The 26661-nt window shown below is 42.8% G+C and overlaps 2 protein-coding genes across 2 annotated transcripts; one reads left to right on the forward strand and one right to left on the reverse strand.

Moving 5' to 3' along the window:
• Positions 1-731: 731 nt before the first annotated feature.
• Positions 732-12760, reverse strand: KLHL42 (kelch like family member 42). Its single transcript, XM_059472684.1, has 3 exons — positions 11862-12760; positions 4391-4584; positions 732-1590 (listed from the first exon to the last, which is right to left on the reverse strand). The coding sequence occupies exons 1-3, from the start codon at positions 12758-12760 to the stop codon at positions 1139-1141; spliced, it is 1545 nt and encodes a 514-aa protein (XP_059328667.1). The 3' UTR covers positions 732-1138.
• Positions 12761-21468: 8708 nt separating this feature from the next.
• Positions 21469-25183, forward strand: MANSC4 (MANSC domain containing 4). Its single transcript, XM_059473205.1, has 3 exons — positions 21469-21712; positions 23097-23231; positions 24120-25183. The coding sequence occupies exons 1-3, from the start codon at positions 21469-21471 to the stop codon at positions 24794-24796; spliced, it is 1056 nt and encodes a 351-aa protein (XP_059329188.1). The 3' UTR covers positions 24797-25183.
• The last annotated feature ends 1478 nt before the right edge of the window (positions 25184-26661 follow it).

Raw genomic sequence — 26661 nt, forward strand, 5'->3', positions numbered from 1 at the left:
TCCTGGCTGCAATTCTGCCAGGCAGGAACTGGGAGAAGCTCCTGCAGTGTCCACTGGAGAACCCCACAGAGGAGTGCTCACAGTGACCACCTTACAGTGCCCTGTACACAAGGACAGCATTGTGTGGCAAACCTGAGGCAGCCTTCCCTGGTGACACAAGAATGAGCCAACACACAATGTCCCTGCTCTGGGGGACGTGTTCAGGGGGTAATTTATGAGAGCCAAGCCTTCCATGCATGTCCCACAGGAGGGTTACCAACCAGGATGTGCCAGGAGCAGGATCACCCCTGCTCAGGGACATCTTCACAACACGCAGCTTGCTGCCAGCTGCAATGTGATCTTTAAAACTCAGTTCTAAGTACCACAGAACACAACAAGGTAACTAGACTCAAACCTTTATGACAATTAGGGAACTCCACCATTTGAATAAAAAGCCTTTTTACTTCTGTCTTAACAGCAGCAAGAAATGCTGCCAACTTCCATTAAAGGAGCATCTACTTTGCAATAGGCAACTGCAGCCTCTAGGTAATTCCTACCAGTCCCTGGAAAAGCATTGACTACAAATAATTCAGAGAAAGTTCTTGATGGGACCCCAATTGCTGGCACCTTTGAGAATCTCACTTGCTACCATGGAAGAGATAAAAATGGGACAGTATAGAGAATCTGAAACAGTGTGCATTTGACAGAACATTGCTTGAGTAAAAACTGTACTTTGAAAGAAATAAATCCTGTTGTGATTTTGATTATACTAATTATTTACTTTATTGAATTGTTTCCACTTTTAAAATGTATATGTTTTGTGCTACACTGTCTACTAAGACAAAGAATAAAACCAGACTGATCAGTTTTGCCTTTGGAACTCCTGTATCAGTTGCCAACACAATAATTTTACGTTTAAATTGCAAACAATACCTGGTGAAATTTTAATCCAAACTAGTAAAATTTTCAAATCCACATCTTCAAACTGTTTCTGGAAGCATTTCTCTTCATACTGAATTGTGAAACCTTTTTAGAGAACAGAATCAGTATTTTATGCCTGCATTATGCAACCAGATGACATTCTGAAAATGGAATTATTCAAAGGGAGCAATATTTTATCAAAAAAACATAATGAACTGAAAAGAAAACCCTGGTGCTGCTACACTTTTCGCCCATCAGGCAAATACATAGAACAGATCAGAATGTTCTGTCCAAAGGCTGGGAAGCGCCCCAGGGTCTCCCAAGTGTCCGTGAAGATGTTGTACTTCAGGAAGAGACGCTGCTCCAAGCTGGAAGACAGAGTAATATTCCTACTCAAGATATAGACTCCATCGTTGTGGAGCGTGCAAGTCAAGTTAAGGCCGGATTTGGAAGAGTTCTCGTTGAGGTAGAGCCACTCTTTGGTGGCGATGTTGTAGGACTGCACGGTCAGCACGTCCTCGCTGGGGCTGGATCTGTGGCCGGGCCCTGGCTCCAGGATGCAGCCCCCCACCAGGTAGATGGTCTCCTCCACAGACAGCATCTGCTGCTTGCGCACGTGCACGTCGCACAGCTCCAAGTTGGTCCAGGAATCAGAAGTGGGGCAGTACTGCAGGATGCTCATGTTCCTGCCTGGAACACAGAGGAGACGTTCACAAGTCAGTAATTCTGTCACAAGGCACCACGTGCAGAAGTTTTTCCTCTCCTACAAAGCGTCCCAGCCTTTCCTGCAGATCTCTCACACCACACACTTGCAAGGCAAGCCAGGGAAGAAAGAGTGATCACTGACAACTGCAGCTCTTTGCCCTTGACAAGAAACTTTGAACGTTCTGTTCCTTGGCACAGGGAAAAAAATGAGGCTACTTCTGGCACATTACATGATGTAAATTGTCTGGGCCCCCAGATTTTAGCAGGATCTAATCCCTACCTTTCAGCTCATGCTTTTAATTTTGTCTCTGATTGATACATAAGTATTTTTTTACAAAGAGGGAAATGGAGCAATATTCTCATCTCCAGAAGTGGTCACAGATGAATCGAACTATCATGAAGAGAGTACACTTCATTAATGGCTGCCAAGTGATGATTTATCATCCAAGCTTAACTCTGATACATCATATTTCAGTCCATGTTTCAGTTACATTTTCATGTTTCATTACTTTTAACATTTCATCACTTCGCATTTCAGTTCCAAAGTTTTATGGAATAAAATTTGTAAAGCTGGTTAAATTTCAGCAAGTGGTCTGGATGACCTAAGGGCACTTTATAAAGAGAGAAACACACATTGTCAAAATCATCTAAGAATCAGGAAATCATCTCCATAATTCACAACTCAGTGTGTGCATGTGTTTGCAATAGTGTTATTCCACAAAACTGTCACAATGCCACCCTGATTTATGGTGCAGAGAAGACCCTGGCTGTGCCCAAGGCTTCACTAAATTATCACAGAATGCACACGACTCAATAAATTCAGTCTCTCTCAAGTCTCTGGAGACCTGAGCTCAAATCCAAGCTCAAGTGACAAGCAGGAACAGGTTTGCAGACTCTAGACAGGTCTTTTATTAAATCTCCTCCATGGTACCAGTCTGTCCTGCATGATGGCTTCTAGATGAGCTCCCAGGGGGAAGAGCAGACAGGGACACACTGACAGGCTCTGTGAGGGCACAGGTATAAATAGCCAGAAATATCACTGGACTGTCCTGAATGAAGTGCATCAGTGGCATGATCAGGGAGGTGCTGCTCCATCCAGCATTTGCACCCTGATTATTTTCATGGCAGTGCTCTGTGAAACTACAGCTCTACATATAGATGACCTTTGTCTACAAACAACCTATCATTCTCTGACTCATTAAGGGGAGGAGAAGTCCCAGTTAAGTTTTATGACTATCTATAGCAGTAAACTTCCATGGAAAATGTGCTATTTGAGAGGAAGTGTATGAAATAGAAGTCCATTTCAACATGGCCCTCACATGCTCAGTTGACAGTCTCGGTCTTTTATATCCACTGAAACAACAAGAAAACCCCAAAACAAAACCCACAATACAAAATATGAACGCTACAGTGTGTGACATGGAATTTCTATTCGGATCTAGGTTCAGAAGTGAGAGCTGTAGACTCAAGAGAGGGACTTTATTCAAGAAGGGTCATTATAATTTACAGTAGGAAATTCCAGATCCTGCCATCTTTTGGAAAGTGCAGTCTCAGGAGAATGCTCTACACAAATTTAAAAAACAGCCCACAAAATCTACCAAAACTGAGGTATATACAGAAATACCAAAAATTACTAAAAATAACATAATAAAAAAACCCCATTAATTGCTGCATGTGTTTTATGTAGTAAAGGTAGCAAACCAGCATATAAACCTTAGTGTTTCTCATATCTTTAGGTCTTAACACTTTCTGACATCAGCATACTTCAGAAGGAAAATGACCAGTGTAACTGTGGCAATTCTGGTGTCTAAGTCTGCTACCAGTGTGTCTTTTATAAAATGATTCAGAGGCTCAAATCTGCTCAGAAGTTTGTTCTAACATCAGTTCAGTTTTGCTTGCAGTACTGTCTGTAAAAGCTGATCTGTCTTCTAATTTCATTCTCTGCTTGGAAAGAAAGCCTTAAAACTGCTGTGGTCAACTGAAGTGGGCAAAGGCCAAATTCAAACTTACAAAATCCTGGTAAATACTGAACATTTGACATGTTTAAAAAATTGACTTCCAAAGCTCTGAGAAAATGTCTTCCTCCCAAAAAATGGCACTATGCACTTAAGAAATGAACAAATGGCAGCTTTTTTTAACTGAACTTATTTCCCCACTAGATAAAAGAAAAGTAATTGTCAGAAGAGAATGAAACTTAAAATCCTCCCCTCTGTATAGTGTCTGCAGAAAATTTGGTATAGAAATTAAATAAGCTGAAAGTGTTGGTTCTTGCTTCTGCTTTTGATTGTTCTATTCTGTTATTAAGGTACACATTGAATTTGCCTGTGAAACACTGAAATACTGTAGTGAAAAGACCATGATATCTATTAATACATGAGAAATACTAAGGCAGGCAGATATTTTTTATTAATTATTCCTTCTGACAGTCTAAACCAGGTATTTAAAAAGGAAACAAAGTATATCTGTTGACACCTCTCTCTACTGTGTGATCAAAATCTAAGAAAAGGGGTAGTGGCTAACCTGTTCTCTGCAAGCAACAGAGCCACAGGTCCACAGAGGCTCTGAAAAAAAAATAAAATACCTGATTCTTCTCTGATAGAGCTATTATTTTGTTTTGTTTATTTCACCAACAATTTTCTACCAGCAATTTATTTCTTTGTGTTTTAATCAGCATTATGCAGCCTTCTCCATGAGTTCAAAAGCTTTCATGAAGAACAGCAGAAAATTATCTGGGCCTTGGAAACAACCAGTAAAAAGCAACAAGAACTAACAGCAAACTTGTTACCTCGTGCAGTGTATCCTCCAATAACGTAGATCTTGCCCTTGCACTCACAAGCTGAGAATTCTGCAAGAGGGTTTGGCATGGACGCCACAAAATTCCACCAGTCGTTCTCCGGGTTGTAGCACTCCACGTTGGAAAGGGACTGGCCACCGATGGCATAGAGCTTCCCACTGACAGCCAGCAGCTTGAAGTTGGACCTGAAAGAACAGATTGCAGCACTGAAATGAGGTGCATCCATGGGCAGAAACACACAGGGAAGTTCCTCCTACCCAGGCTCTGACGGACTCATCACCACTCACAGCTTTCTTGAGGGATCTGCAGCATCTGAACTCTTCTGTGCCAGCCCAAAATGCTGTAACTACACTGCAATTACTCAGGACAGTAACCAGTGACAGTTTGAATGGTATTGATGATGCTGCTGAGACTGAGGAATATTTTATTTTGTATTTCAGTCTGTGCCAGTTCAGCTCTAGATGTTCAGTTAACCACTGTGCTCAGCACACAGGTCATTTTTATCAGGCTTTTAACAATGTGCCATCGGTAGAGAAAAGTGCATTACATGGACACACAGAGAAAGATGTAATTTCAGCTAAAATTGCAGAAATTTCAAACAAGGCTTGATGGATGCCTATGAAGGCATACTTATTTGACTCTCATTAATAACCCTAATAAAAAAGCAATTTAAAGTGGAACACATTGAATCCTGTTCAGCAAAAGAAAGAAGAGAGAATTCCCTGTAGCCTACTCAGCATTAAACTACTAAATACATCCTCTGAAGCAATATCTATCTGTAAATTATGTTCTACCCATAGCTAAACCAAAATGACATTGCACCCCATGACCAATGCCCTCCAAATGGGTAATTTATTTCTTAGTCTGTTCCACTATGCTCTCAAAATTCACACATGGCAAAGGACAAATTCCTGATTCTGAAGCACGAGAAGTCTCCGATCTCACACCCTGAAGGTAACACAGACAGAAACAAATGGTCCATGGGTGTTAGAGGGGCAGATCTGGAGGAAGAACCTGGGGGATGTGAAGACAGAACTCTTGTATGCTGCTCTTCCTTCTAGCTAGGGAGGCTGGTCTAACAAAAGATGAGCTTTCCCTCTCCCCAGGAACAGTCTCATTGCCTAGAAAGGTTGTTCCTTCTCTTCTGCTGAGCCAACTGAGATTTTACCATTGCTATCCCAATTAACTGGATGTGTGGCAGTCTCTGGAGTGCACCAGCTCAGCACAAAGCCAAACAGGGAACTGTGTTGTGTCTAAAACTGAAATGGTGCTTCAGACCTGCTGGGTAGCAAAGGGAGTACCACCCTGCAGGAATCCAACATTCAAAACTTACTGCTAAGTACTTTTGCAGGTTTTGTCTGGATAAAATGAACCCTGCCTAGCTGAAGACTGCCCTGCAGCTTCTTTTATTAAATCTATTTGGAAAAAGGATTTGTTTCCCGATGGAATCACTTTGTTCTTGTCAGCCTGATACAGCTTTGGAAACTAAAACGCTCCTTTAAAGGAATTAATTGCTTTTTATTCTTATTTTTTTCCCCTGACATCTACGATTAGGTCAGTCTGTTCATATTCCCTCAATAGCAATTATGCTTTCCATTTCAGAGAATCTGGAATAACATGGCAATCAAAAGCAGGTATGAAATGAGGATAACTATTTGCAAAACATTATTATTTTGAAAGCAATATACCTATTGCAAAAGTTAGGACCGAGAAAAAATTTCCACAAATTAACAAAGGAGAAAAACCACTGGGAAAGTTATCTATTGAAACACAAACAGGATAACTTTCAGCTTTAAATAATCTAAAAGGAGGCCACAAACCTTTGCATCAGTCTTTTTACCACTTCCAAACACTCATTAAAATGGATGACATTCAGTGGAGGTATCTCAGATTTATGGAATTCACTAACAATAAGGTTCATTTTACTCAAAAGTAGCTGCAAGTATCCACCAGCACACTTCATATGAAAGCTTGGACAATGGCTCAATATGTTATGAAAAACTTCTGCCCTTCACCTTTCCATGCCAGTAACAGCAGGTGTCTTTATGGAGAGTGCACATTAGGAAATATTTAGCGCATTTTTAGTCTCTTTTCATGTGTGGCAGCAGCTGGAAACAAGGAAAGCAAACACTGAGCAGGCAGCCAGCTCTCCACAACCAACTGTTCCATGGACCACAGCCTGGAAATAGCAGGGCCGAATCAGACAGATTCCACCACGACAGAGCTCCACTCACACCTGTGACTTGTCTAAACCTGAGGGACCAAGATGTACTTCCCAAAAACCAGGCCTAGAAGGTCCCTTCTTGCTGGGACAAGCTGAGATATGAGCTGTCTTCTGCTGCCCCCACTGACTCTGAACAGGAGCCCAGGAACAGCAGTGAGTGGGAGCTGTGGGGTTTCACCATCGCTCAAAATCCGTTCTTCACTCAACAAAGGGCAAAGTGCTGGTGCACAAAGGAAGGAAAATATAACAATGAATGCAAAGGAGCTGGAGCAGAGAGGCTTTTTGCATGGAAGATGACATTCCATAGCTTCCCAAATCTCCCATGGCTCTGCACTGTGCTCCGTGTATCTGCAGGAGCCCGTGGGGGCAGCGGCTATGAAGGACACACACAGTTTTTGTTCACTGACAATCTCACTTAGGGTACAACAAAAAGAGTTAGCCCAGATACTGGGGAGCACTTTCTGATCAGAGGGGCGGCTAAACATGGGAACAAGAGAGCTGGGAGGATGATTCCAGTGTAGGTTGGAATCTACACTGCTGGAATATTTCAAGAGCAAGTTAAATATGTATTTATTTGCAAGGTAGCCTAGGTCCTGCTGCAGAACATGAGCCTTGGAGTAACCAGCATTGTTTCTTCCTGCCAAATGATGAATTTAACCTTAAAATTTCTCAAAAATCAGATGAACTGTTTATTCTAGAGTTAAAGCACTTACAACATAGACAAGGAACAGTGAAAACACAGTTATGGAGCAATTCCAAAGTGTTTTACATATTTTCAATGACTTCACTTTCCTCCCTTTTTTATATTATGAGAATTTTCAGAGTACACTGCATCAAACATTTAGCTTTAGAAGTGTGTGATACATTTGTGGTAAGTAAGGTGTGGATGGTTCTAACTTAAAAAAATTTTGAAGTCTATTTTCTTCCAGCACAGAAGAATTGTGAGCAAATTAAAAAAAAAAAAAAAAACAGTAAAAAACGGAGAAGGAGAAGCTCTCCTGAACAAGCAGTATTCCCTGGAATCATCATCTCCTACACTTCTGTAAGAATCCTGAGAGTGGCAGTGGTTCAGGTACAGATCGCTCACAAAAATCATGTTCCATGTGCATAATTCCAGCCTGGGCTTAAATAGGTCTTCCAGGCCTGGGAGATTTACCTGCCAGGAGTGGGAAGGTTCTGATGGAAAACTGAAGCGGAATATAACTGGCACATGCAGCAGAAATCCTATGAGTATATAATTTTTAAATAGTAATTTTCACCAGACAGTGTTCAGTTAAAAAAAAGGAAAATGTTTGGAAAGGTATTCAAGGACATTACTGAAACACTTTGTTACCTTCTTGACTCCAGAGACCAGATCTTGGGCAACGCTAACATGGAGCTGCTTCTATTAAAAAGTTCAGGTCATTCTCTGTCTTGAGAATTCCAAGTACAGAAACACGTCTAGAATGAAAAGGTCTAGAAAACCTGATCTGCTGTGGACTATTTGTGATCAGCACTGGATTTAGCACTCAGACGATGAGAAATTCCACGCTCAGCCAAAGGCTTCCTTGGTGAGCCTGAGCACATTATTTTAGCTCCCTTGGGTAGGCATAAATTGGGAATAACACTCTCTGAAGCTCCTGGGGGATATCACAAGAACATTATACAGGACTTGGCTCTTGTGAAAAAGTTTGAAATTAAAGTAATTAGACCTGTACACCTAAAAAGAAAGCCAACAGTGAAGACCCAAACCAGAATGACTGCTAAACATTCAGGTGACTTTTGTCTTCTACTTAGAAGTAACTTTGAAGTGTTTCATCTAAGCATGAGGAGATTACAACAATGGAAATAATTAATGATAAAAACACCATAGAACCTGAAAGGTTTGTTTAGGGCAGAAAGCTCTTACATGAAGAGTAGAGCACCAAAATTATATCCATAACTCCTCAGCCTTCCTTTGAGGCCAACACATGGGGCCACTCATGCAGGACAAATCCAGATCCTCTGCAGTCTGAAGTCAAACCAACTTCAATGGAAACTAGAGCCCTCCCTGAAGGTATGTTGAATTTCATCCATGGGATGTAATTGTATCAGCTGACATAAATTCATTTGCCAGACAGTCACATGGCTGTAATTCCTAAGCAGAAGGCTGGGCAACCACCCTGCTTATTTTACTACAGCATAACAACACTAAAAATACAATGCCAAGAGAACTGCAGCTCCACTTGCAGCACAGATGTGTGGCAGACAGGCATCAGCACTGCACATGCAGCATGCAAACCCCTCATGTTAAAAATGATGCTGCTCCTGGCTCCCAGGACACAGGCCATCCCTCCTGCAGGAGTACCAAGCAGGTAATCAGGGAGCTGACATGCTATGTCAGATAGAAAAAGCAATAATTAACTGCAGAGCTGAGACTCTGTGAAGCTGGTAAAATCAGAAATGTGTGTTGTGAAGGGGTCAGCTGAGTTTTCATGAAAAAAAAAGTTCCCCCAGTTACTCAGGGAACAATGTCCTCACTGCTACTTTGCAGGTGTAATTCTGGGGACTTTTTGGCTTGCAATAACTACATGGAATTTAAGAATAAAGACTATTCCAAAAATACTGCAGAAAGGCAGCAGGCAAATGGGTAAATGGCCAGTGTGAAATTCTAGTCTAAAGGTGTCACAGACATCTTTTATGAAAAATCTTTTTAAGATTTTTCCTCTTGAGAAGTTGAGAAGCTTCAAGAACAAAATGTAAACAATGATTATCTGCTGCTGTAGAATGCAACAGGCGCATCTGTGATTGGTCTCATGTGGTTGTTTTTAATTAATGGCCAATCACAGTCAGCTAGCTCAGACTTTTTGTCTGAGCCACAAGCTTTTCTTATTATTTTTTCTTTTTTTATTCTTAGCTATTTTTTGATTAAATTTTTTCTTCTATTCTTTTAGTATAGTTTTAATATAATATACATCATAAAATAATAAATCAGCCTTCTGAAACATGGAGTCAGATCCTCATCTCTTCCCTCATCCTCAAACCCCTGTGAACACTGTCACATAAAGGAACACCTTGCTGACAACTGTGATGGTTGTGAAGATTAAGCTGATGTGGCAATGCCACTGAAAACAGTAAGAGGATAAAATATCCATGTGTTTGTCTCAAGTATAATGATTATACATCCTAGCAAAATCAAAAAAAGGGAAACTGTGGAGGAAAAAAAGGCTGATCTAGAGTTTGAATACACAAACTGCAAGGTGCAACAAAGGCCTTGAAAAGCGATTTTTTAAAAACCCACCTTGCAGAGTCAACATACATAGTAACAGCTCTCTTGCTAAAGACATGAGAGAAGCAGAACCTCGTGATTTGATCAGTGTGGCACTTCTGTGATCAATTTCCATAGGAGACACTGTGTGGGCTGACCCCACCCTGCTCTTCTAGTGAGCCCAAGTGCTCCCAACCCCCTTCACACAGGTCCAGCTGTCGAATTAAGCTAGCTAAAACATCTCTGTTCCCCAGGCACCTCAGGGAACTCTGCTACAGGCTCAGCCTCTAAGAAAGGTCTGTAAGAAAAGGTGTTTGTAGTGCTTAAAAGCCAAACATTCATTTTACGGATGAAACTTTTCCCAGCGCCGTTCCAAGCAGTCAGAAACACTGAGAAAAATGGTTTCTGATCAGTTGAGATGACTGATTAGGGAGGTGATTATTTTAGTAAAATAAAATTCTCACAATACAAGAAGTGGGGGGGACAAAAATGTGAAATGGGAAAGACTTAATTTTAGGTCTAATCCCTGTTTTGAGAGGGTTTAGGAGGCAAAAGCTAAATAGAACCAGGAATAGAGACTGCAGTTTAACTACCCAGATACAAAGCATTTATGCCAACAGCTTGGGTCTCTGTGCATGCTCTTTCAGTTCACTGGATAGAGAAGAGGATTTCCATTCTACAGTGAATTTTGGCCTCCTTACTTTTTCTTTTTTAGAGAGAAAAGATAAAATTTAAAATACTTTTACTAAAATGGAAACAAAGAGGAAGTTCATGTTGGAAACAAAGCCAGTTTGTTTCAGTGAAATGAAAGCTTTTGTTTTTATAACTCCAAAGTGTGGTTAAGGTAGAGGAGCCACAACCTTGGCCAGGGACAAGGCCTTCCCTCTTGGGCCCTCCTCAAGGCTAGGTCTCTATTGCTCTTTCAAATATAAATTATACAAGTGTTTCTGAATGCAAACTAAAACATCAATGTGTAATAAACAGTTCAAAAGGATAAAGGTAAAAAAGAAAAACTGTCAAAACAATGAATGATTCCCAGATCCAAACATTCCCATCAAGTGAGAAATTTCTCACCATCTTCCTGACGGTTTTTCTGGTATTTCACTGAAGTGCAGGCCTAAAACATTCAGATTTTTATGAAATGGACAACTGTTGTAACTAAATGGTTTTGGCCATCTCCAGCTCTGGTATAGCCTGTACATCCTTGCTAAGAGCAAGAAAACTTGTCACATACTTATGTGAAAAGTGCATATTATATGGCTCTAGGCAGATATTTACCATATGTATTTTTATGTATTGATTACTAGTGCTGTATTAACATTTTATTAATATGATAAATGCAGTCTTGTAGTTAAAAGGTAACTTTTGTAGTTAAAATAAGAACTATGTTAGTGGGATTTTTTTAAGAAAGGAAATGAGGCATTTGCACCAGACAGCAGCCCCAGGACACCTAAATCTTTCAGAGAAAAAGAATTTATTGTCCTCTTCTAAGAGGAAACGAACTTCTTCCCGCCTCGAAGGCGTTGTTAGGATTCAGAGGAAGAAGTTGAGGATGACCAGACAGAATCCTGTATTTGAATGGAATTTATGCATCATGTATGAAGTGTATGAATATGCAACAGGCTGTTGTTTTTAAGGGTTAATCCTCTGTTAACGGGTGTCCTTTTTTGGGCTCATGCTGCCCAGAAAAAGGTACCCGGCTGTCTGTAACTCTTTGTCTTTATTCTCTCATATTGTCCTAATTCAATCTGTCCAAATTATTATTACTCTAATTGTATTACAATTTTTATAACCATTTTATTACTATTAAACTTTTAAAATTTTAAAAACAAGCGACTGGCGTTTTTCACTCTTATCTGGAGTCACAATACACCAAAAAGAAAGCGGGAAAGGAGTTTTCTCATTGGGTTTGTTTGGTGGTTCAGAGCACAGAGAGGTTTGTTAGTCCCACGTGAGCGAACAGGATCTACCTCAACACCAGACACGGACACACACCAGGGAGCAGAGGTTACCTCTTCTGGTTCATCGAGGCCAGCTGGCTCCACTCGTTCAGGCACGGGTTGTAGCAGTGCGCGGCCGAGATCTCCTGGCTGGTGATGCGGTAGCCGCCGACGATGAACAGGTAATTGTCCAGCGTGGCCGAGCCGTAGCCGCGGACGCTCACCAGGTCGGCGGGCAGGTTGTTGGCCAGCGGCAGCCACCGCTGCGCCTCCTCGTCGTAGCGGAGCATGGCCCAGGGCGCGTCCCCCGCGGGGTGACAGCCGGCGGGCAGCCCCGGCGGGCCCATGAAGTCCCCGAGCAGCACCAGCGTGGCCGTGCCCCTCATGCGCCGCTCCCGCAGCTGCTGCTGCAGCGCCGGGGGCAGCAGGAGGTGCGGGCGGGCGTCGGGCCTGCGCAGCACCTGGTGGTAGTGGGCGGCCATGAAGTCCAGGCAGGCGTCGTGCAGGTCCTGCAGGCCGTACACCTGCGCCAGGCGGTGCAGCTCGAAGCAGTTGCCCAGGCGCACCTGCGACAGCAGCAGCCGCAGCAGGGGCGTGACCTGCAGGTAGGACGCGGCCTCCACCAGCTCCTCCAGCAGCGGCGGCTCCTCCTCGCCGCCCTCCTCCTGCTCCAGCCTGGCCAGGCAGGACGTGTTGATGAAGTCCAGCACCAGCTCCAGCCCCAGGGCGCTCAGCCCCCCGCGCAGCAGCTGCTCCTCCTGGCCCTGCCCTGCCTCCCGCATGCCCGAGCGATAGAGCGCTCGGAAATAGTCGCTCTGCTCGATCAGCTTCCTCTTGCACACCGGGTAGCACTTGTCCCCCAGGCGGATCTGCACCACCTCCTCCCCGGCACCGGCCCCATCCCCTGCTTCCCCTGCCCGCTCCTCTTCCTCCTCCTGCTGCCGCCGCCGCCGCCGCTCCGCCAGGGACATCGCTGACCGCGGGCCCAGCCGCGCCTCAGCCCGGCCGGAGCCGCCGCGCCGGCTCCTCCTCCGCGGCCGGGCCGGGCCGGGTTGGGCGGAGCGGCCCCGGGATGCCGGGAGCGCTGCCGCCGCTCCGGCCCTGCAAGGAGCGACGAGGGGAAGCGAAAAAAAAAAAAAAAAAAAAAAACAAAAAAAAACCAAACCCTCAACCGCACACAACGCACAAAGGGAGGAAAGAGAAAAAAAGCCCGAAAAAGGCAATGTTTGAGCGCTCCGGCGCTGCCCGCCGGGGGGGCCGTCAGGGCATCCCTCGGGCCCTGCCAGGGTGGGTGTCCGGGGCACGGTGGAAAGGCCGGTGCTGGGCTCCAGGGCACAGCCCCGAGGCGCAGCGATCCCCCCTGGCGCTCCCCTCTCCTGATTTGGGCCGGGATCGCAGCCGCAGCCGCAGCTCTAACCCCTTGCCATAAATGTACCGCTGCATCCCTGGCCGGGGGCAGCATTCCCCAGGCACTCCCGCAGGGAAAAAGCAGCGGGAGAGCGGCACAGGCAGCCTGGTGCCATCGCATCCCCGCTCTGCCGCATCCCTTCCCCAGCTGAACTCTCCCCCTGCACGGCCAGAGCGGCACAGGGACCCGGGGATGGCGAGGGCTATACGGGACTCTGCTCTGACCCTCCTGGCTCCCTGCGTGTCCCAGCCCCTGGTTTGCCCTGTGAAGACACTGCATAACCTCTTCTGCTGCTCCATCTTTTCTATTCACTGAGCTCCTGGAACAGGACATCTCAGGAGTGAGCTACGTACCAGGGTCCTGAGTTTGTTTGACATGAACAAGGAAAGAGGAAATTAACAATTGAGCCCTGAATTTGTTTGACATGAACAAGGAAAGAGCAAACTGAGCATCTTGGGCAAGGGTGAAATAGATTTGCTGTTTGCCTTGTTATATTCTTCAAACACAATAACAGTTCTTTATTTTAAAAAAACCTACCATCTGCCGAAACAGATGGAAAGTCTGCCATGCCCGTATTCTTATATGCCGATATGTACTATAAAGATGTTCAAAATATATTTTTTATCTTTATAAACATATTCCCTTCGGATATTGCAGACCACAGAAACTCTTTCACTTTAGCAGTAGTGTGACTCATGTCCAGTTTGTGCAGCTTGCTTAGTTTTCAGACAACTCCCTAGTTTCACTGCTCAGAAGGGATTTTTTCTCCTCACAATTAAAATATTGCAATGGTATTAGTCTGTTTTGTGGGGGTTTTTTTCCCTCTCTTGTAAGGAAGAACAGGGTTGTTTATTTTTTAGCATTTCCTCTATGAAATGATTGTGATCCTTTTTCACTGTTTTGTTGATCTTCAGCTTCTTAACTCTAGCCCATGGAGATGACACAAATGTCAATCTCAGTTACAGGTGTTCTCTTCTGCTGACTTTTATGAAAGCATTTTTTGAGGTGAAGTAGATTTCTGCAGGTGTTTGTTTTCCACATTTCAAAGCATCTTCATCGTCTTGCTTTTGAGGGGCCCATTTCATGTTCTGAAATCCTTTTCTATAAGATCTCAACCAGATTAAGAGGTCTCTTCACTAGTTGGGTCACCATCACCTCTCACCTTCTCTTTCCTACTAATGTGTTTCACTGTTTTCTTGGTTTGTGTTCCTCTTTCAGTCTTCCTCATTATTTAATTAATATGCACATTCCACTTTCCTGTCTTCTGTTCTTAATAAAGCACCACAACATTACACCTAGTGTTGAAGTTTAAGTATGAGCACTTGGCTGTTTTTTCTCTGCTTCAGGTTCAGCCTTCAAAAGATTATCCCACACAACAAATGTCTCACCAACTCAGTAGGAGTCCAACCCTTAATTCCTTCTTGTCCTTTAATTGCCACAGTCAGGCATTTCAAGCAATTGTAATCATGATTACTCCCAAGGAAAACAGAGATCTCATGTTTGGCATGGCCAGCAAGCTGTCCTGTTGGAATACAAGCAGGATTGCCATCTTTAGACATCTGCTTTGGAGTCTCTTATGTTTAATGGATTTGTAAGTTAGCTCCTAATTGGTGAATGCTTTTTTTCCATGTAGTCAGTTATGGTAAGTTCAGCCCCAAAGTGTTGACACCACAGCTTGGGTGGATGAAATTTTCTTCTCTGGTTGTATGTTGCCAGATGAGCCTATACCTGCCTGGGATTTCCAGTCTTCTTCCTCACAGTCCATGAAGTTTGTTAATGAGCTGGATCCATTCTGGCATGCAGTAGTGTTTTATTCCTGCCAGCAAACTTTTGCTGGCCCTGACTCCCACAGTTTCCCCAGGAGCTCTCACATGCCCAGGAGATCAGCAGTACTGAGTGGCCACTTTTACAAAAAGCCTGTTTCCTTACCCATTTGTTTTTGTTGTTGTTGTTGGGGTGGTTTTTTTGTGTTCATTTTCATCTCTCTGTACTTTTTCCAGGCTCAGGGCTGGGCAGTTGTGCTAAGCCAGCGTGTGCTGACAGAACAGGTCCCTTGTTTTTTCCTACACTCATCAGTCATGTGTGATGTGTTTCCAGAGTACTTACACTGCAAATGCACCAAGGCAAGGGCTACTCTCTTGTTCCACTCTTGTGGAGATAATTTTGTTTGTCTTCCACTCTATGGTTTTACTGGTTTCTTCTAAGATCAACAATTCATGTTATTATAATGGAATCAAAGAAGAGGCTTTGCTGTATCACCAGCAATCGTCTTGGTTGTACCTTAAGTGAATAGGAAATGTATTTTCCAGAGTTGGATCTCTATTCCTAGAGCTACAAAGCTGAAATGTGTCATTCAGAGCCATAAAAGATTTGCATGATCTTTGAAACAAATATGAAGGACTATCTATCATCCTTCAAGAACATGCTGAAGCATCAAACATGAAAACAATCATGGTAGATTTTAAATCTAAAATGTTAAATGAGTTTATGACAACATGTCCTGAAGAACAAGACACTCGGAGAGGAAGACAAAGGTAACTCTGCTCAGCTTTTCAATACCTGTCTTCTAGACTTTGGCTCCTGGGGCAAAGTCTTCAAGGTGTTTTAGACAGTTCAGGCCTCTCTTTACAGTGCCTGAGAGACAAACTGATACAAAGAAAAAGGGTTCTCAAGTGCCAAGAAAGGGACTGTGCAGATACCAGAGAGTGTCAGTAAAGGCTCCCTTGCTCCAGGGTTCCCTTGGCCATTTGTGCTACATAATTCTTCCCTGTGTCTGGTGCCTGGACTATTTCCTCATAGTTAATGTCTGAATTTCTTCCAAGGCCAAAGAGAGATCACTCTTTTCTTTTAAAAAGACGTGGAAATGGAGGAAGCTTTTTTCATACAGCCACTCCATTGTAATAGACCATTCACCCATGACACAGAGAATCTCAGCCTTTCTCTGCCTGGGCACACATTTCTGTAGCCCTCTGACTTTCCCAGCATAGCAAAAGCAAGGAATCACAGGGACTCAGGAGGGGCTCCTGCTACAGAGAAAAGTGAAGCCAGGGAGACACTGGATAATACTTGAGAACCAGAAATTAACACCAACCTGAATGCTCAGAGGAAAGAACCACACTGAGTGAAAAAAAAAAAAAACAGTGGAAAAATTTAATTCCTTTCAGCCTTATTAATCTAAAGGGTGAACTAGAACTGAATCTGGGGATATTTAAAGTATCCCTGCTATCTAATATGAAATATAAAGTGCCACATTCTGCCCTCTGAGACACCAGGGAATTGTACTGCACTGCCAGGGAACTGTGCATTGAGTAACAGTGGAATTACTAAAGACAGGAATTGGTCTTTTGGAAAGGATTTGCCAACTTCTGCCATTGTTCAGTATTTTCCCTGTCACAGGATACAAAGTAAGCATATATGGAACTTAGGCATTATCCTGCAGTATTTCAGCATTTAAAAATTTTGGTTTCTAAAGGATCTTGGCATTTCTGAGAGCAACTGACCAGAGCATAATTTTACTTCAGCTGAACTCTAGCATTTGTGAAGGATGACCTGCTAAATAAAGGTAATTTCTTTTTTCAGATTCGCAGCCAAACAAATCACTTCTTACACAGTGCCAATAGCAATGCTATTAAAAAAAAAAAAAAAAAAAAAAAAAAAGCAAAAAAAAAATAAAGAGCAAGCAAGCACTCTTATTTCTAATAGCACTTGCTCGGACATTATTCCCTAATGTTTGCTGTATATTTTTTCTGCTTTTAATGTGCTGTTTATTGATTCCTTGCAAAAAAAACAAATATATTGAAGCACTACTGAAAAGATACTTGGGGTGGCATGTTTTTTGAAAGCAGATTGTTTATTATCAAGTACTTACTAGTCACATCTGAGTGATTAATACTAAAGTGTGTGCTCCTGGGCAGCAAAAAGGCTGTGTGTGGTGGGCATTCTCTGTGGATCATGTAAATCTTTGCAGTGGCCTTCAACCTGGTCCATTTCTTACACCACAGACCCCTTAAAGAATTTCCTTGAAACTCCCTCAGGTGAAATGAATGTTCCCTGGCAAAACCTGAATGGGGGTCAGGCTGCTGGAGTGCTCTGTGTGCTGCTGGATCCCCTGTTAGGGGTGTTTGCTCTGCACAAATGTGTTGTGCATCCACAGCCAGGAATTTCTTGTGCAGCTGTGCCTGGAGGAGACTCAGCTGGGTGCTTTTAAAGCAGCAGATATTTTTTTAATCCTGGTGTAGACAGGCAGTGCTGAATTTTAGTACATAATAACTAGGTAAAATGAATGGTAATCCACATGGAAGACTTCCACTCAGTATCCATCTCTGTAAAATTCACCACAAGATTGAAACTCCATCTCCTTTGCCCTGTTCAGGTTCTGCCATAAATCAGCATCTGTTTGTTAGTGTTTGCTAAACATTGTGCCTTTTGTCATAAAACTTGGCTGAAATTAATCTGCAATTCCACTAGATATATATTTGTATAAATCTAATCTGGCTAAGACTTGTGTTGCTCTTTTCTTGAACACTCAGCCTTGGAGCAAAGGCTTGGCCAGAATTAGTCTGAAGCCAAGCTCCCAGAGAATCTCAGGGCCTGGCAACCCTTGGAAACAAGGGTTTAAAAAACTGTTTGTATAAAGCCCCAGGAAGAAAAACTGTAATATTTTACCTCTTTTTACTGGGGTGGGACTGAAACCAGAATCTTTGGATCCAATTGTCCCTAACCTCAGAGAAGGTCAGAGTTATTAAAAATGTGATACATTGCTCCAAACCAAAACCTGACCACTAATAGCTGTTTTTGACAAAACAGTTCTCTCAAAAAATGCTGTTTTGTTGGACTCTAGATATTTTGCAAGAGAGTTTTGATTTCAAGGAAAATTTTAAAGGAGAAAGAAAGCAAGCACCTTATTTGAATAACGTCAAAGACTTGGTTTGATTTTTTCCCACACATTTACATGCCATTATTTCCTGATTCATCACATTAATCTTTTATAACTTTTATACTTTAACAGAGTTACAGTGACATATTCTGAAATTATCAATATACTTGGCTTACTTAAAACTTTGACCGTACCACTACTATAATAAAGGGAAAATACATGTGCAAATCTCAGGAAAATAGACAAAGGTGATTTTAACACAGGTCTGAAATTCAGTTTACTTATGTGGGGCACAACACAGGCAGGGAGCTTCATGCTGATGTTATATGGGATTATGCTGCACATTTCATTAAAATCATTACTGACATTCACAGGAGGACTCGGGCAGGTTCATACCTCACCTGGGAAATTGCTTGGGTCTCACTTCTCAGCTTGTCACCTTCCCACTGCTCTGTCACGCAATACCTGGAGAAGAGATGCACTCAGTGTAACCCATTGTTGCTTTTCAGTGCCTGAAGGGAGCCCACAGGAAAGATGGAGAGAGACTCTTGACAAGGGATGTAAGTGCAGGACCAGCGGGGATGGCTTCACACTGACAGAGAGCAGGTTTAGATGGGATATCAGGAGGAAATTGTTCCCTGTGAGGGTGCTGAGGCTCTGGCACAGGGTGCCCAGAGCAGCTGTGGCTGCCCCAGCCCTGGAAATGCCCAAGGCCAGGCTGGACAGGGCTTGGAGCAACCTGGGATAGTGGAACTTGCCCATGGCAAGAGGGTGGAAATGGGTGAGCTTTGGGGTCCCTTCCAACCCAAACCATTCCACAGTTCTACAACTAAATAGATCCTTTCTGGTCTTTACATATTCTGAGTGATAGAACCATATATTCCATAAAAGCAGTTCCAAAAATCAAGACATGCCTGTTACTTCATATGGAAAAAGTGTGTGCTTTTCCTTCTGTTTGGCAAAAAAAGAGTTAATGCCTGGTGAGCTTCCTTTGTGCTGGGAAGCTCCTGGATTGTGCCATTCTCACTGCTGGCCCAGGTGGGAAACTTCAGGGGCTGTTTCTGATTATAAGAAGGATCATGAAAAAGATCATTTTGCTGTTCCAGCATGGCAGGTCCATTTATATCTCTTTTACTGAAAGGCCTGCAAAAACATTTATATTCTCACAGGAAACAGGACCCCCTAGCTTTTTGTTTTGCAGGAGGGAATGTGAGGAGTCAGATGAAAGGAGTTCCTAAATAACATGAAGTGCTGGTCTGGTACTGGCCACAGACTCCCCTGTATCAGTGGCAGCCTCTTGGTCCCTCTTTGCAGAGCACATAGAAAATCAGGTTTGCAGGTAAGACTTGGCCATTTCCTTCTTGCAAAATGTCTGTGAATTAAAATTTCAGCACTAATTTACATTTCGCATTGAAAAGTCAAAGTGAAATTGAGGGGAGGCTGGCAGCAGATGGTGAAATTTAATAAAAGATTTCTGTTTTTAAAGGAAATTGCCTAAAGCAGCCATTTATCTACTTGTTTTAATCACTTTATCTCTCATTAAAAAGAAAATTCCTTACAGCTATTTCTGCCCTTAAAATTTATTCAGGAAAAGAGGAGGAGGAAAGAATATTTTTCACCTCTTTGTTAAGTGCTTCCCCAGATTATTTCAGGTTTCTCTTCTTGGAGATATGGAAAGAGTAGGAGTGAGAAAAGCAATCAGAAATCAACATTTTTGCATGCAAATCTTGCAGAACAAAACAGATCTGAAAATCATACTAATTCATACTACAGGATGTAATGCCAAAATACAATCATGTCTGTCAAAATTGTGAGTGTTTTCCAAATCAACTGATACCTTGGGATATTTGGAAAGCTGAAACAAATATTTAAAAAAATACACTGTCTTGTGGTAATGGTAGATAAATGTCTAAAAGCTTCCCTGTGCAGTCCACTGAGTGCAAGCTATCAGACATTTTAAAATGTATTTAAGGTTTTAAGTGCTGATTATCACAGAGATGAAAATATCAAACTCCAAAACTAAATAAAACAACACAAGTGCCAAGAGCTGCTTTTCAGGATAGAGGCCTGAAGAATTACTCACTTGCCCTCTTTCTAACAGTTTAATTCTCATATTTCCCACAACAGACATTTATTTGGAATCCTCTTAATTATAGCTTCCAATGAATGAAATAATGCCTTGGCCTTGCTATTAGATCAACAGGGGTTAACCTGCTCTGGGCTTTTTTATCTTCCACTGAGCTGTGTAGGGTACAAAATATTACACCTGTCAGTTCATTTCCAAATTGGGGGCCTAGTTCTGGGAGAACAAACATCATCTGTAATGACTGAAGAACTAAAATGATTTTGAGGCTCTCCCCACTCCACTTAAATGATCTACACTTCATGTGGAAAAGAGGAAATTCCTTGATCTCAGTCTTGAAGAGTAAAAACACAGTGTAAAATATTCTTATGTATTGAACACCCAATTTTTATTGCAAACTGTACTTTGATCTAAGTCTCTCAACCTCACTATACAGACCACTGGGTTTAAATCAACTTCTGTATTGTAATATTTTAAATCTTTTCTGTATGAAAAGTGTAACGTGGGAAGCAGGGATCAGACTTGGTCCTATTTAGGAAAAAATGTGGGAGTTTCAGGTTTCAGATCAGGTGCTTGAAAAATCATCTCCCTGTGTGTCAGCTGTGTTTTCTTTCTGACAGGCCTTTTCCTAGCAGAAAACCTTGTATGGACTGCTCAATGGTTTTAAAGTTATTAGGGGGAGAACACGATCATAGCTTGACTTCCAGCCCTCCCCAGTCATAGAGAGTTCATCTGGTTCTAGATCTTGGCAAATAAAATTTTATTGTTCTTGCAATCAAAATAGTGTAGGAAAGGGAACAGATCTCCACCTCTGGCTGGAGGTTCACGTGTTAGCATAAGAAGGCAAATTTCTGCAGTCACCAGATAACTACAAGTGTTCAAATCCTAGACAGAGCTGTTTCATTGTAGTGAGTATAACAGTGTTCCTGAACAAAATGAGGTGGAAGAAGGTGCTGAGCTTGCAGTTTTTCACCAAATCTCAAGGCTGTCTGCATGGCTTGGTCTGAGGACAACAGACACAAAGAAGGGACCACAGAAACGAGTTCTCTGACTGACTAAAACCAGCCTGTCCCTTTTGTGTCTCAAACCCACCTCCAAATAATTAAGTTAGAGAACAGCAATAATAACTCTTTACAATCTTGTGCAGCTCATTAAATGTCTGCTCTCTTTCAGCAGCTGCCCGGACGGCACCATGGGCATTGTGCGGAGGAGCCCATGCCCCTGGCAGCATCCCCAGATTTCCAGGGATGCTCTCTGCGGTGCGGGCGCAGCGCTGGGGCAGAGCGCGGCTCCCTGAGGCCCTGCAGGGGCCATGGCCGTGCTGCTGGCGGCGGCACAAGCGCTGCTGCTGCTGCTGCTGGGGCTCCTGGGGCTGCCCGGGCTCCCCCAGCGCCTCTGCTCGCCCACCGCCTTCTACAAGAACTGCTGGATCCGGCGCTTCCCGGGGCTCCTGCTGGACCTGCGGGAGTCGCGGCGCCGGGGAGCGCGGCTGCTGCGGGGCTACGCCGAAACCTCATCCCAGCAGTGCAGCAGGAGCTGCTGCCTCCTGAGCAACGGTGAGTGCTGTTTGGCGGCGCCCTGGCACGCACTGAACCCCCATTTTGGGTAATGTTTATATAAACAGCCTGAAGGAGAAACAGAGGGGGTGGAAGGAGGCAGGAAAGCAGAGGCACATTGCAACTGTTGTCCCATGGAAAGGAAATTGATAGTCTGTGTTTTTTCGGAAGACTACACTAGGAACACACTGAAATCTTAGGGTCTGCTTTGCAACTTTAGGTCTTTGTTACAAAGCTTATAATAGCAATATTAAGAGAGTAACTTAGTTGGCAATGCCAGCATTAAGAGAGTAACTCTTCAGTATTCATCCCCATCTATGGGGCATCCCCATCTATATTATAGAAAACAAGCAGTGACAGTGATTCCAGCAGCATTCTGTTCCTGCAGGATGGCATCAGACTAGGACATGGTGAGAGGGAGAGTGGAGGGGACACACAGTGTGTCCTTCACTGAAATACAAATTTCCCTCTTATTCTGTGTTTATACCATGCAAACCAGGTAATACTAAAGTTATAGCAACAAATAATAGCAGTTATTCAGCTGGCCGCCCCTTTTCTCTGGTAAACTCTGGCTCAGAGTAAAAATAAACAAAATCATTCTTTGTCCTAAGCCTTGTACTTTGTCTGTATCACATTGCACTTGTGCTCTACAGGAGTGTATTTTAGAAGGATACATGAATTGCATGTTTGTGGTGCCTAAATTTTTAAAACTCTCCAGGCTGGAAAGGGGTTGGGATATGGTTTTGGAGGATGAAAGTGAGGTACCAGTTACTAAAAAAAGTCAATATAAATTTAGATTATATTTTGAATTATGAGCAAAAATATGACCTTCACAACCTGACAGTGACATAAATAACATCCAGCAGCAATCCTGCGAAGAGTCAAATTCTGTCTTAAATAATGTGAGGTGGGCAAAATACATACATTTTAGCAAGGTTGTTCCTGTCTCAAAAACAAGCTTTTTCTCATATCCCCCCACATGGGACTGGATACTTACAGAGATAATAAATGGTAACTTGAAATCTCCTTTTTATAATCACATATAGTCAAACAAAATTTGTTACTATCTTAACTAAAGCAGAGACATTAGAGGGCATTTCAAAGGGCTTTAAATGAGTTAATATTTAATGAGATACAGAAGTAGAACTCATATGGCTGTTCTAGTCCAGATGTAAAATAAGAATATAAGTTCTCTTTTGACTGTATGCTCAATTAGTTTATATGAGAGTTTATAATGAGAGAACCAACGGGAGGAGGATCTGGTCTCTACTTCCACAGGATCTAGGCAAATATATTGAACTTCTGATGTTAAATAACATCATAACATGCAAAATGCAATGGTCATTCCACTGAGAAGCTCACCTTTGTTCTTTATGGGTTCCAGTCTCCTGCAATCTAGCAGTCTTCTACCATGGAGCCATTCATGGGAACAGGAACTGCCTGCACATGTCTTGCCCAGCTTTGGAAAGCTGCATTCTAAAGGCTGGAGTTGATGTCATTTTGTACAACATCACAACAGGTAATTAGGCATTTCATTTATAAAGCTGAAAACAGCAGTTCTGGGAAATGTTAAAATTATACCAGGTCAGCTGCTGTGCTAAATGATCTCCTGAAGTAACACACAACACTAAAAACAGATGAAGACTTATTTCCTTTTTCATTAATATACCTGCTTCTGAAAATAATTCCCCGCTTTCTTCCACTCAATGAGAAAGGAGCTTGAAGATATACCCTGCTCTCAAGATTCATGCTCTGAGTACCTCATCAGTGCTGTCCTTGGCCAAAATATCCTCCCAGCTCTGAGAGAGGAGGCTGCCACTGCTCCATGTCCCCAGACCCAGGCAGTAACAAAGTTGAATATTTATTTTCATTAGGCAAATGCCCTGTGAGCACAGAGGTAACACAGACAAACACATAAAGCAAACACACCAACACAGGGAGCACCAAAAGCCTCATCCTGCTTTTTGTGTTAGTGAAAATATATAAATATGTGTAGATACACACACACATACATACAATGCCAAGTCCCCTGGCAGCTGGGCTGAGATGCTCTCAGGGTGCCCAGTCTGGACCCCAGACTCAACACCCCTGGGACGTTTGAGCCCCCAGGGTGCAGCCTCCCTCCAGTTGCTGCTGCAGACTGTCACACACACAGAGCTTTCCTGGATTTTCATACCCTCACTACCCTTTCCTCACCTTTGGTTCCTTCCCTAAGCATCCCATAGTAAGTCGTGTGCAATCCCAAAATGCACATCCCTTGCATCCCATAAGGTGTCCCATAACCCAAGGCAGTGACACCTCCAAACCGAAAGGGATTATTTGGGCTCCCTGCCCTGCCTCTCTTTCCATTTTTGTGGGTGTGCAGACAAGCTTTTATCAATAAACTAACATTATCCTATTTCCATAGGGATTGATCCAGATCTTCTCATTTTTGAGAAACTGAAATCCCAAGAAACAAATGCCTACTCCTCAGCAAGTAAATCTGAGAGGCAGCACAGCACAAAGACCCCTGACGGGGGAAGATGCCAACATCACAGTGGCACCACGTCAGGTTCTCCTCTGCTCCAAGCTCCTCCTGCTGCCACGAGCCATGGCTTACCAGCAAACACTCCCAGCCCCAGCTGGAGCCTGACAGTGCAGAGAACTGAAGGTGCTGCCTATGGCAGGGCACAAACCTCCCCAGCAGCCATTGATCTTGCTGAGAGGACAAGCAGCAGGTCAGTCATCACCAGCTCAGCCAAGACTGCGCACTCAGCTTGGAGCCCCCGGCCTGCCCAGGTGTTATCACACGTGCCCACCCGTCCTCACCGGAACAGCAGCAAGCAGCACCTCAATGAAACCAAAGGCTACAGTGGGAGGAATTCCACATCAGACAACGAGGCAGCAGCCTGGGAAGCTGCAGCTTTGGGGGTCTGGCTGATTCCTGTTGTCCTGTGCTCCTCTCTCCTCTGCCTGTGCTGTTGCACTGTTGCCCTAACAGCCGGGCGCTGCAGCTACAGGAGGGGTCACTACAAACCTGTAAGGACAAGAACAACCATGTCCAGACAGCTCATAAAACATGCTCCTGGCAGAGGTAATCTGTGAAACAACATCCCGGCTCTGAAACAAACAGGATTTAAAAAATGCACCCCATACACCAGTTTTTTTCTCTCACAGAAGCAGTGATACCTTAGTTCAGAATATTTTGGTTATTATTTAATTCTCAGCAGATGAAGCACAACTCCTGTCTCTTTGGGTAGGAAACACCCACTCATAGCTCCAACTGTTTGAAGCTTTTTGGTTCATAATCTGTTGCAGATTATTGCCTGACAAACACTTTAACACTTTCCCCCACGTTCAGTGCAGCTGCAATGTTAGCATGTCTGTGTGGCAGAGAATTATTTAACTGGATGAGAAATCCCGCTATAGTTATTTTTGCACTTGTCTATCTGCTACCAAATGAATAAACATCCCATGTAATGCAGGAATACACAGGTGACTTATGAAATGGTCTTTATGTTTGAAATGGTCAAAATGTATTGTATTTGCAGGGTGCCCCATGGCAGGAAGGAATGATGGATCTGACTCCATGTTCTTAGAAGGCTAATTTATTATTTTATGATACTATATTATAATAAAGAATACTATCCTAAACTACACTAAAGAATACAGCAAGGATACTTACAGAAGGCTAAAAAGATGATTATGAAACTCGTGACTCTTTCCTTGACAGAACTTGTCCTTGATTGGCCAGTGAGTGAAAACAATTCACATGAAATTAATGAAGCAATCACCTGTTGGTAAACAATGTCCAAACACATTCCAAAGGAGCAAAACACAGGAGAAGCAAATCAGATAATTATTGTTTTCCTTTTTCTCTGAGGCTTCTCAGCTTCCCAAGAGAAGAATCCTGGGCAAAGGGATTTTTCCAGAAGATAGGACTGTGACAAAAATGATCCTATTTTCTGCCAAAGAAAGGCTAAAAGAAACCTAAACTTGGTAAAGAACTAGGTCTGTACTTTCGTATGCCTTTCTTCAAGATGAATACAGCCATTAAAACTCTGCTTGTGTTCACTTTATAGTCTTGAGTGCTGCCAAGAAGGCAATTCAAACTTCCAGACCTTGCAGCACTCTATTCCAAATATAATTTCTCCAAAAAATCTGGGAATATACATGCCATTATTATTGCTACATAATTGCATGTAGTTTTTAGGATACAGAATTTACACACAGGTAGCTTCATCTAATTTAGATTAGAAAAATTATCTTTTCTTGACCTAAGCATTGCCCTGTAGTTTCAGCTGAATAATGTGTTTCAGTTTTCTTAGCCTAGGGTTTTGCCAAGCATTGCTGAGTACTCTGTTATCTTCAATTACAGAGGCATACACAGTTTGTGCTAGGATTAGTTGTTTAATGCCTGGGATTTTTTTATTGGAATACCAATTTATTTTTTGTTTCTGAAGACAGGAGAGTGCACAAGGTCTCCTCCCTGTTTCACAAAGTAAGATTTACAGTTTGAGAAAGCACTATGGTAAAACAATGCCCCTCACTCATTAATCTATAATGCTGCAAAGAATGCATTTTTTATCTGATTCATGATTTAACCATGCATCAAGGACAGGGGAAGATGCTTAAATCCATAATATATATATTTATTATCCATTGCTGAATTTGCAGCCACAAAAGCCTGTCTAAGGAACTTAGCTCTTACAGTATCAATGTGGAAACAAAATGAATGTGAGCCATCACCTTTCTACTCTGTGCTGTTGAGGTATTACTGTTCTCAGACAAATATTACAGAGCTCAGCTGAAAACTGAAAGGTTCTATCACATTGCAGACTGCACTTCAGAGCACTCTGATGCTCCATTGAGTCTTACTCTCAATATGTTCTGGAGAAGAATCATATAATGCAACTGGGACCTCGATTCTTACCAGAAAAAGATACAGGAGACAAAATGAAAAATGCTAT

The sequence above is a fragment of the Ammospiza nelsoni genome, chromosome 5 (genome assembly GCF_027579445.1).
Source record: "Ammospiza nelsoni isolate bAmmNel1 chromosome 5, bAmmNel1.pri, whole genome shotgun sequence".
NCBI classification, from domain to species: domain Eukaryota; kingdom Metazoa; phylum Chordata; class Aves; order Passeriformes; family Passerellidae; genus Ammospiza; species Ammospiza nelsoni.

Excerpts from the sequence above, each read along its gene's own strand:
- KLHL42 (XM_059472684.1), bottom strand. The coding sequence starts at position 12,760 with ATGTCCCTGGCGGAGCGGCGGCGGCGGCGGCAGCAGGAGGAGGAAGAG. Across the intron at positions 4,585-11,861 it reads GCCTCGATGAACCAGAAGAG|GTCCAACTTCAAGCTGCTGG; the intron begins GTAACCTCTGCT and ends CTGTTCTTTCAG. Across the intron at positions 1,591-4,390 it reads TGGAGGATACACTGCACGAG|GCAGGAACATGAGCATCCTG; the intron begins GTAACAAGTTTG and ends TCTGTGTTCCAG.
- MANSC4 (XM_059473205.1), top strand. The coding sequence starts at position 21,469 with ATGGCCGTGCTGCTGGCGGCGGCACAAGCGCTGCTGCTGCTGCTGCTG. Across the intron at positions 21,713-23,096 it reads CTGCTGCCTCCTGAGCAACG|TCTCCTGCAATCTAGCAGTC; the intron begins GTGAGTGCTGTT and ends TATGGGTTCCAG. Across the intron at positions 23,232-24,119 it reads TTTGTACAACATCACAACAG|GGATTGATCCAGATCTTCTC; the intron begins GTAATTAGGCAT and ends CTATTTCCATAG.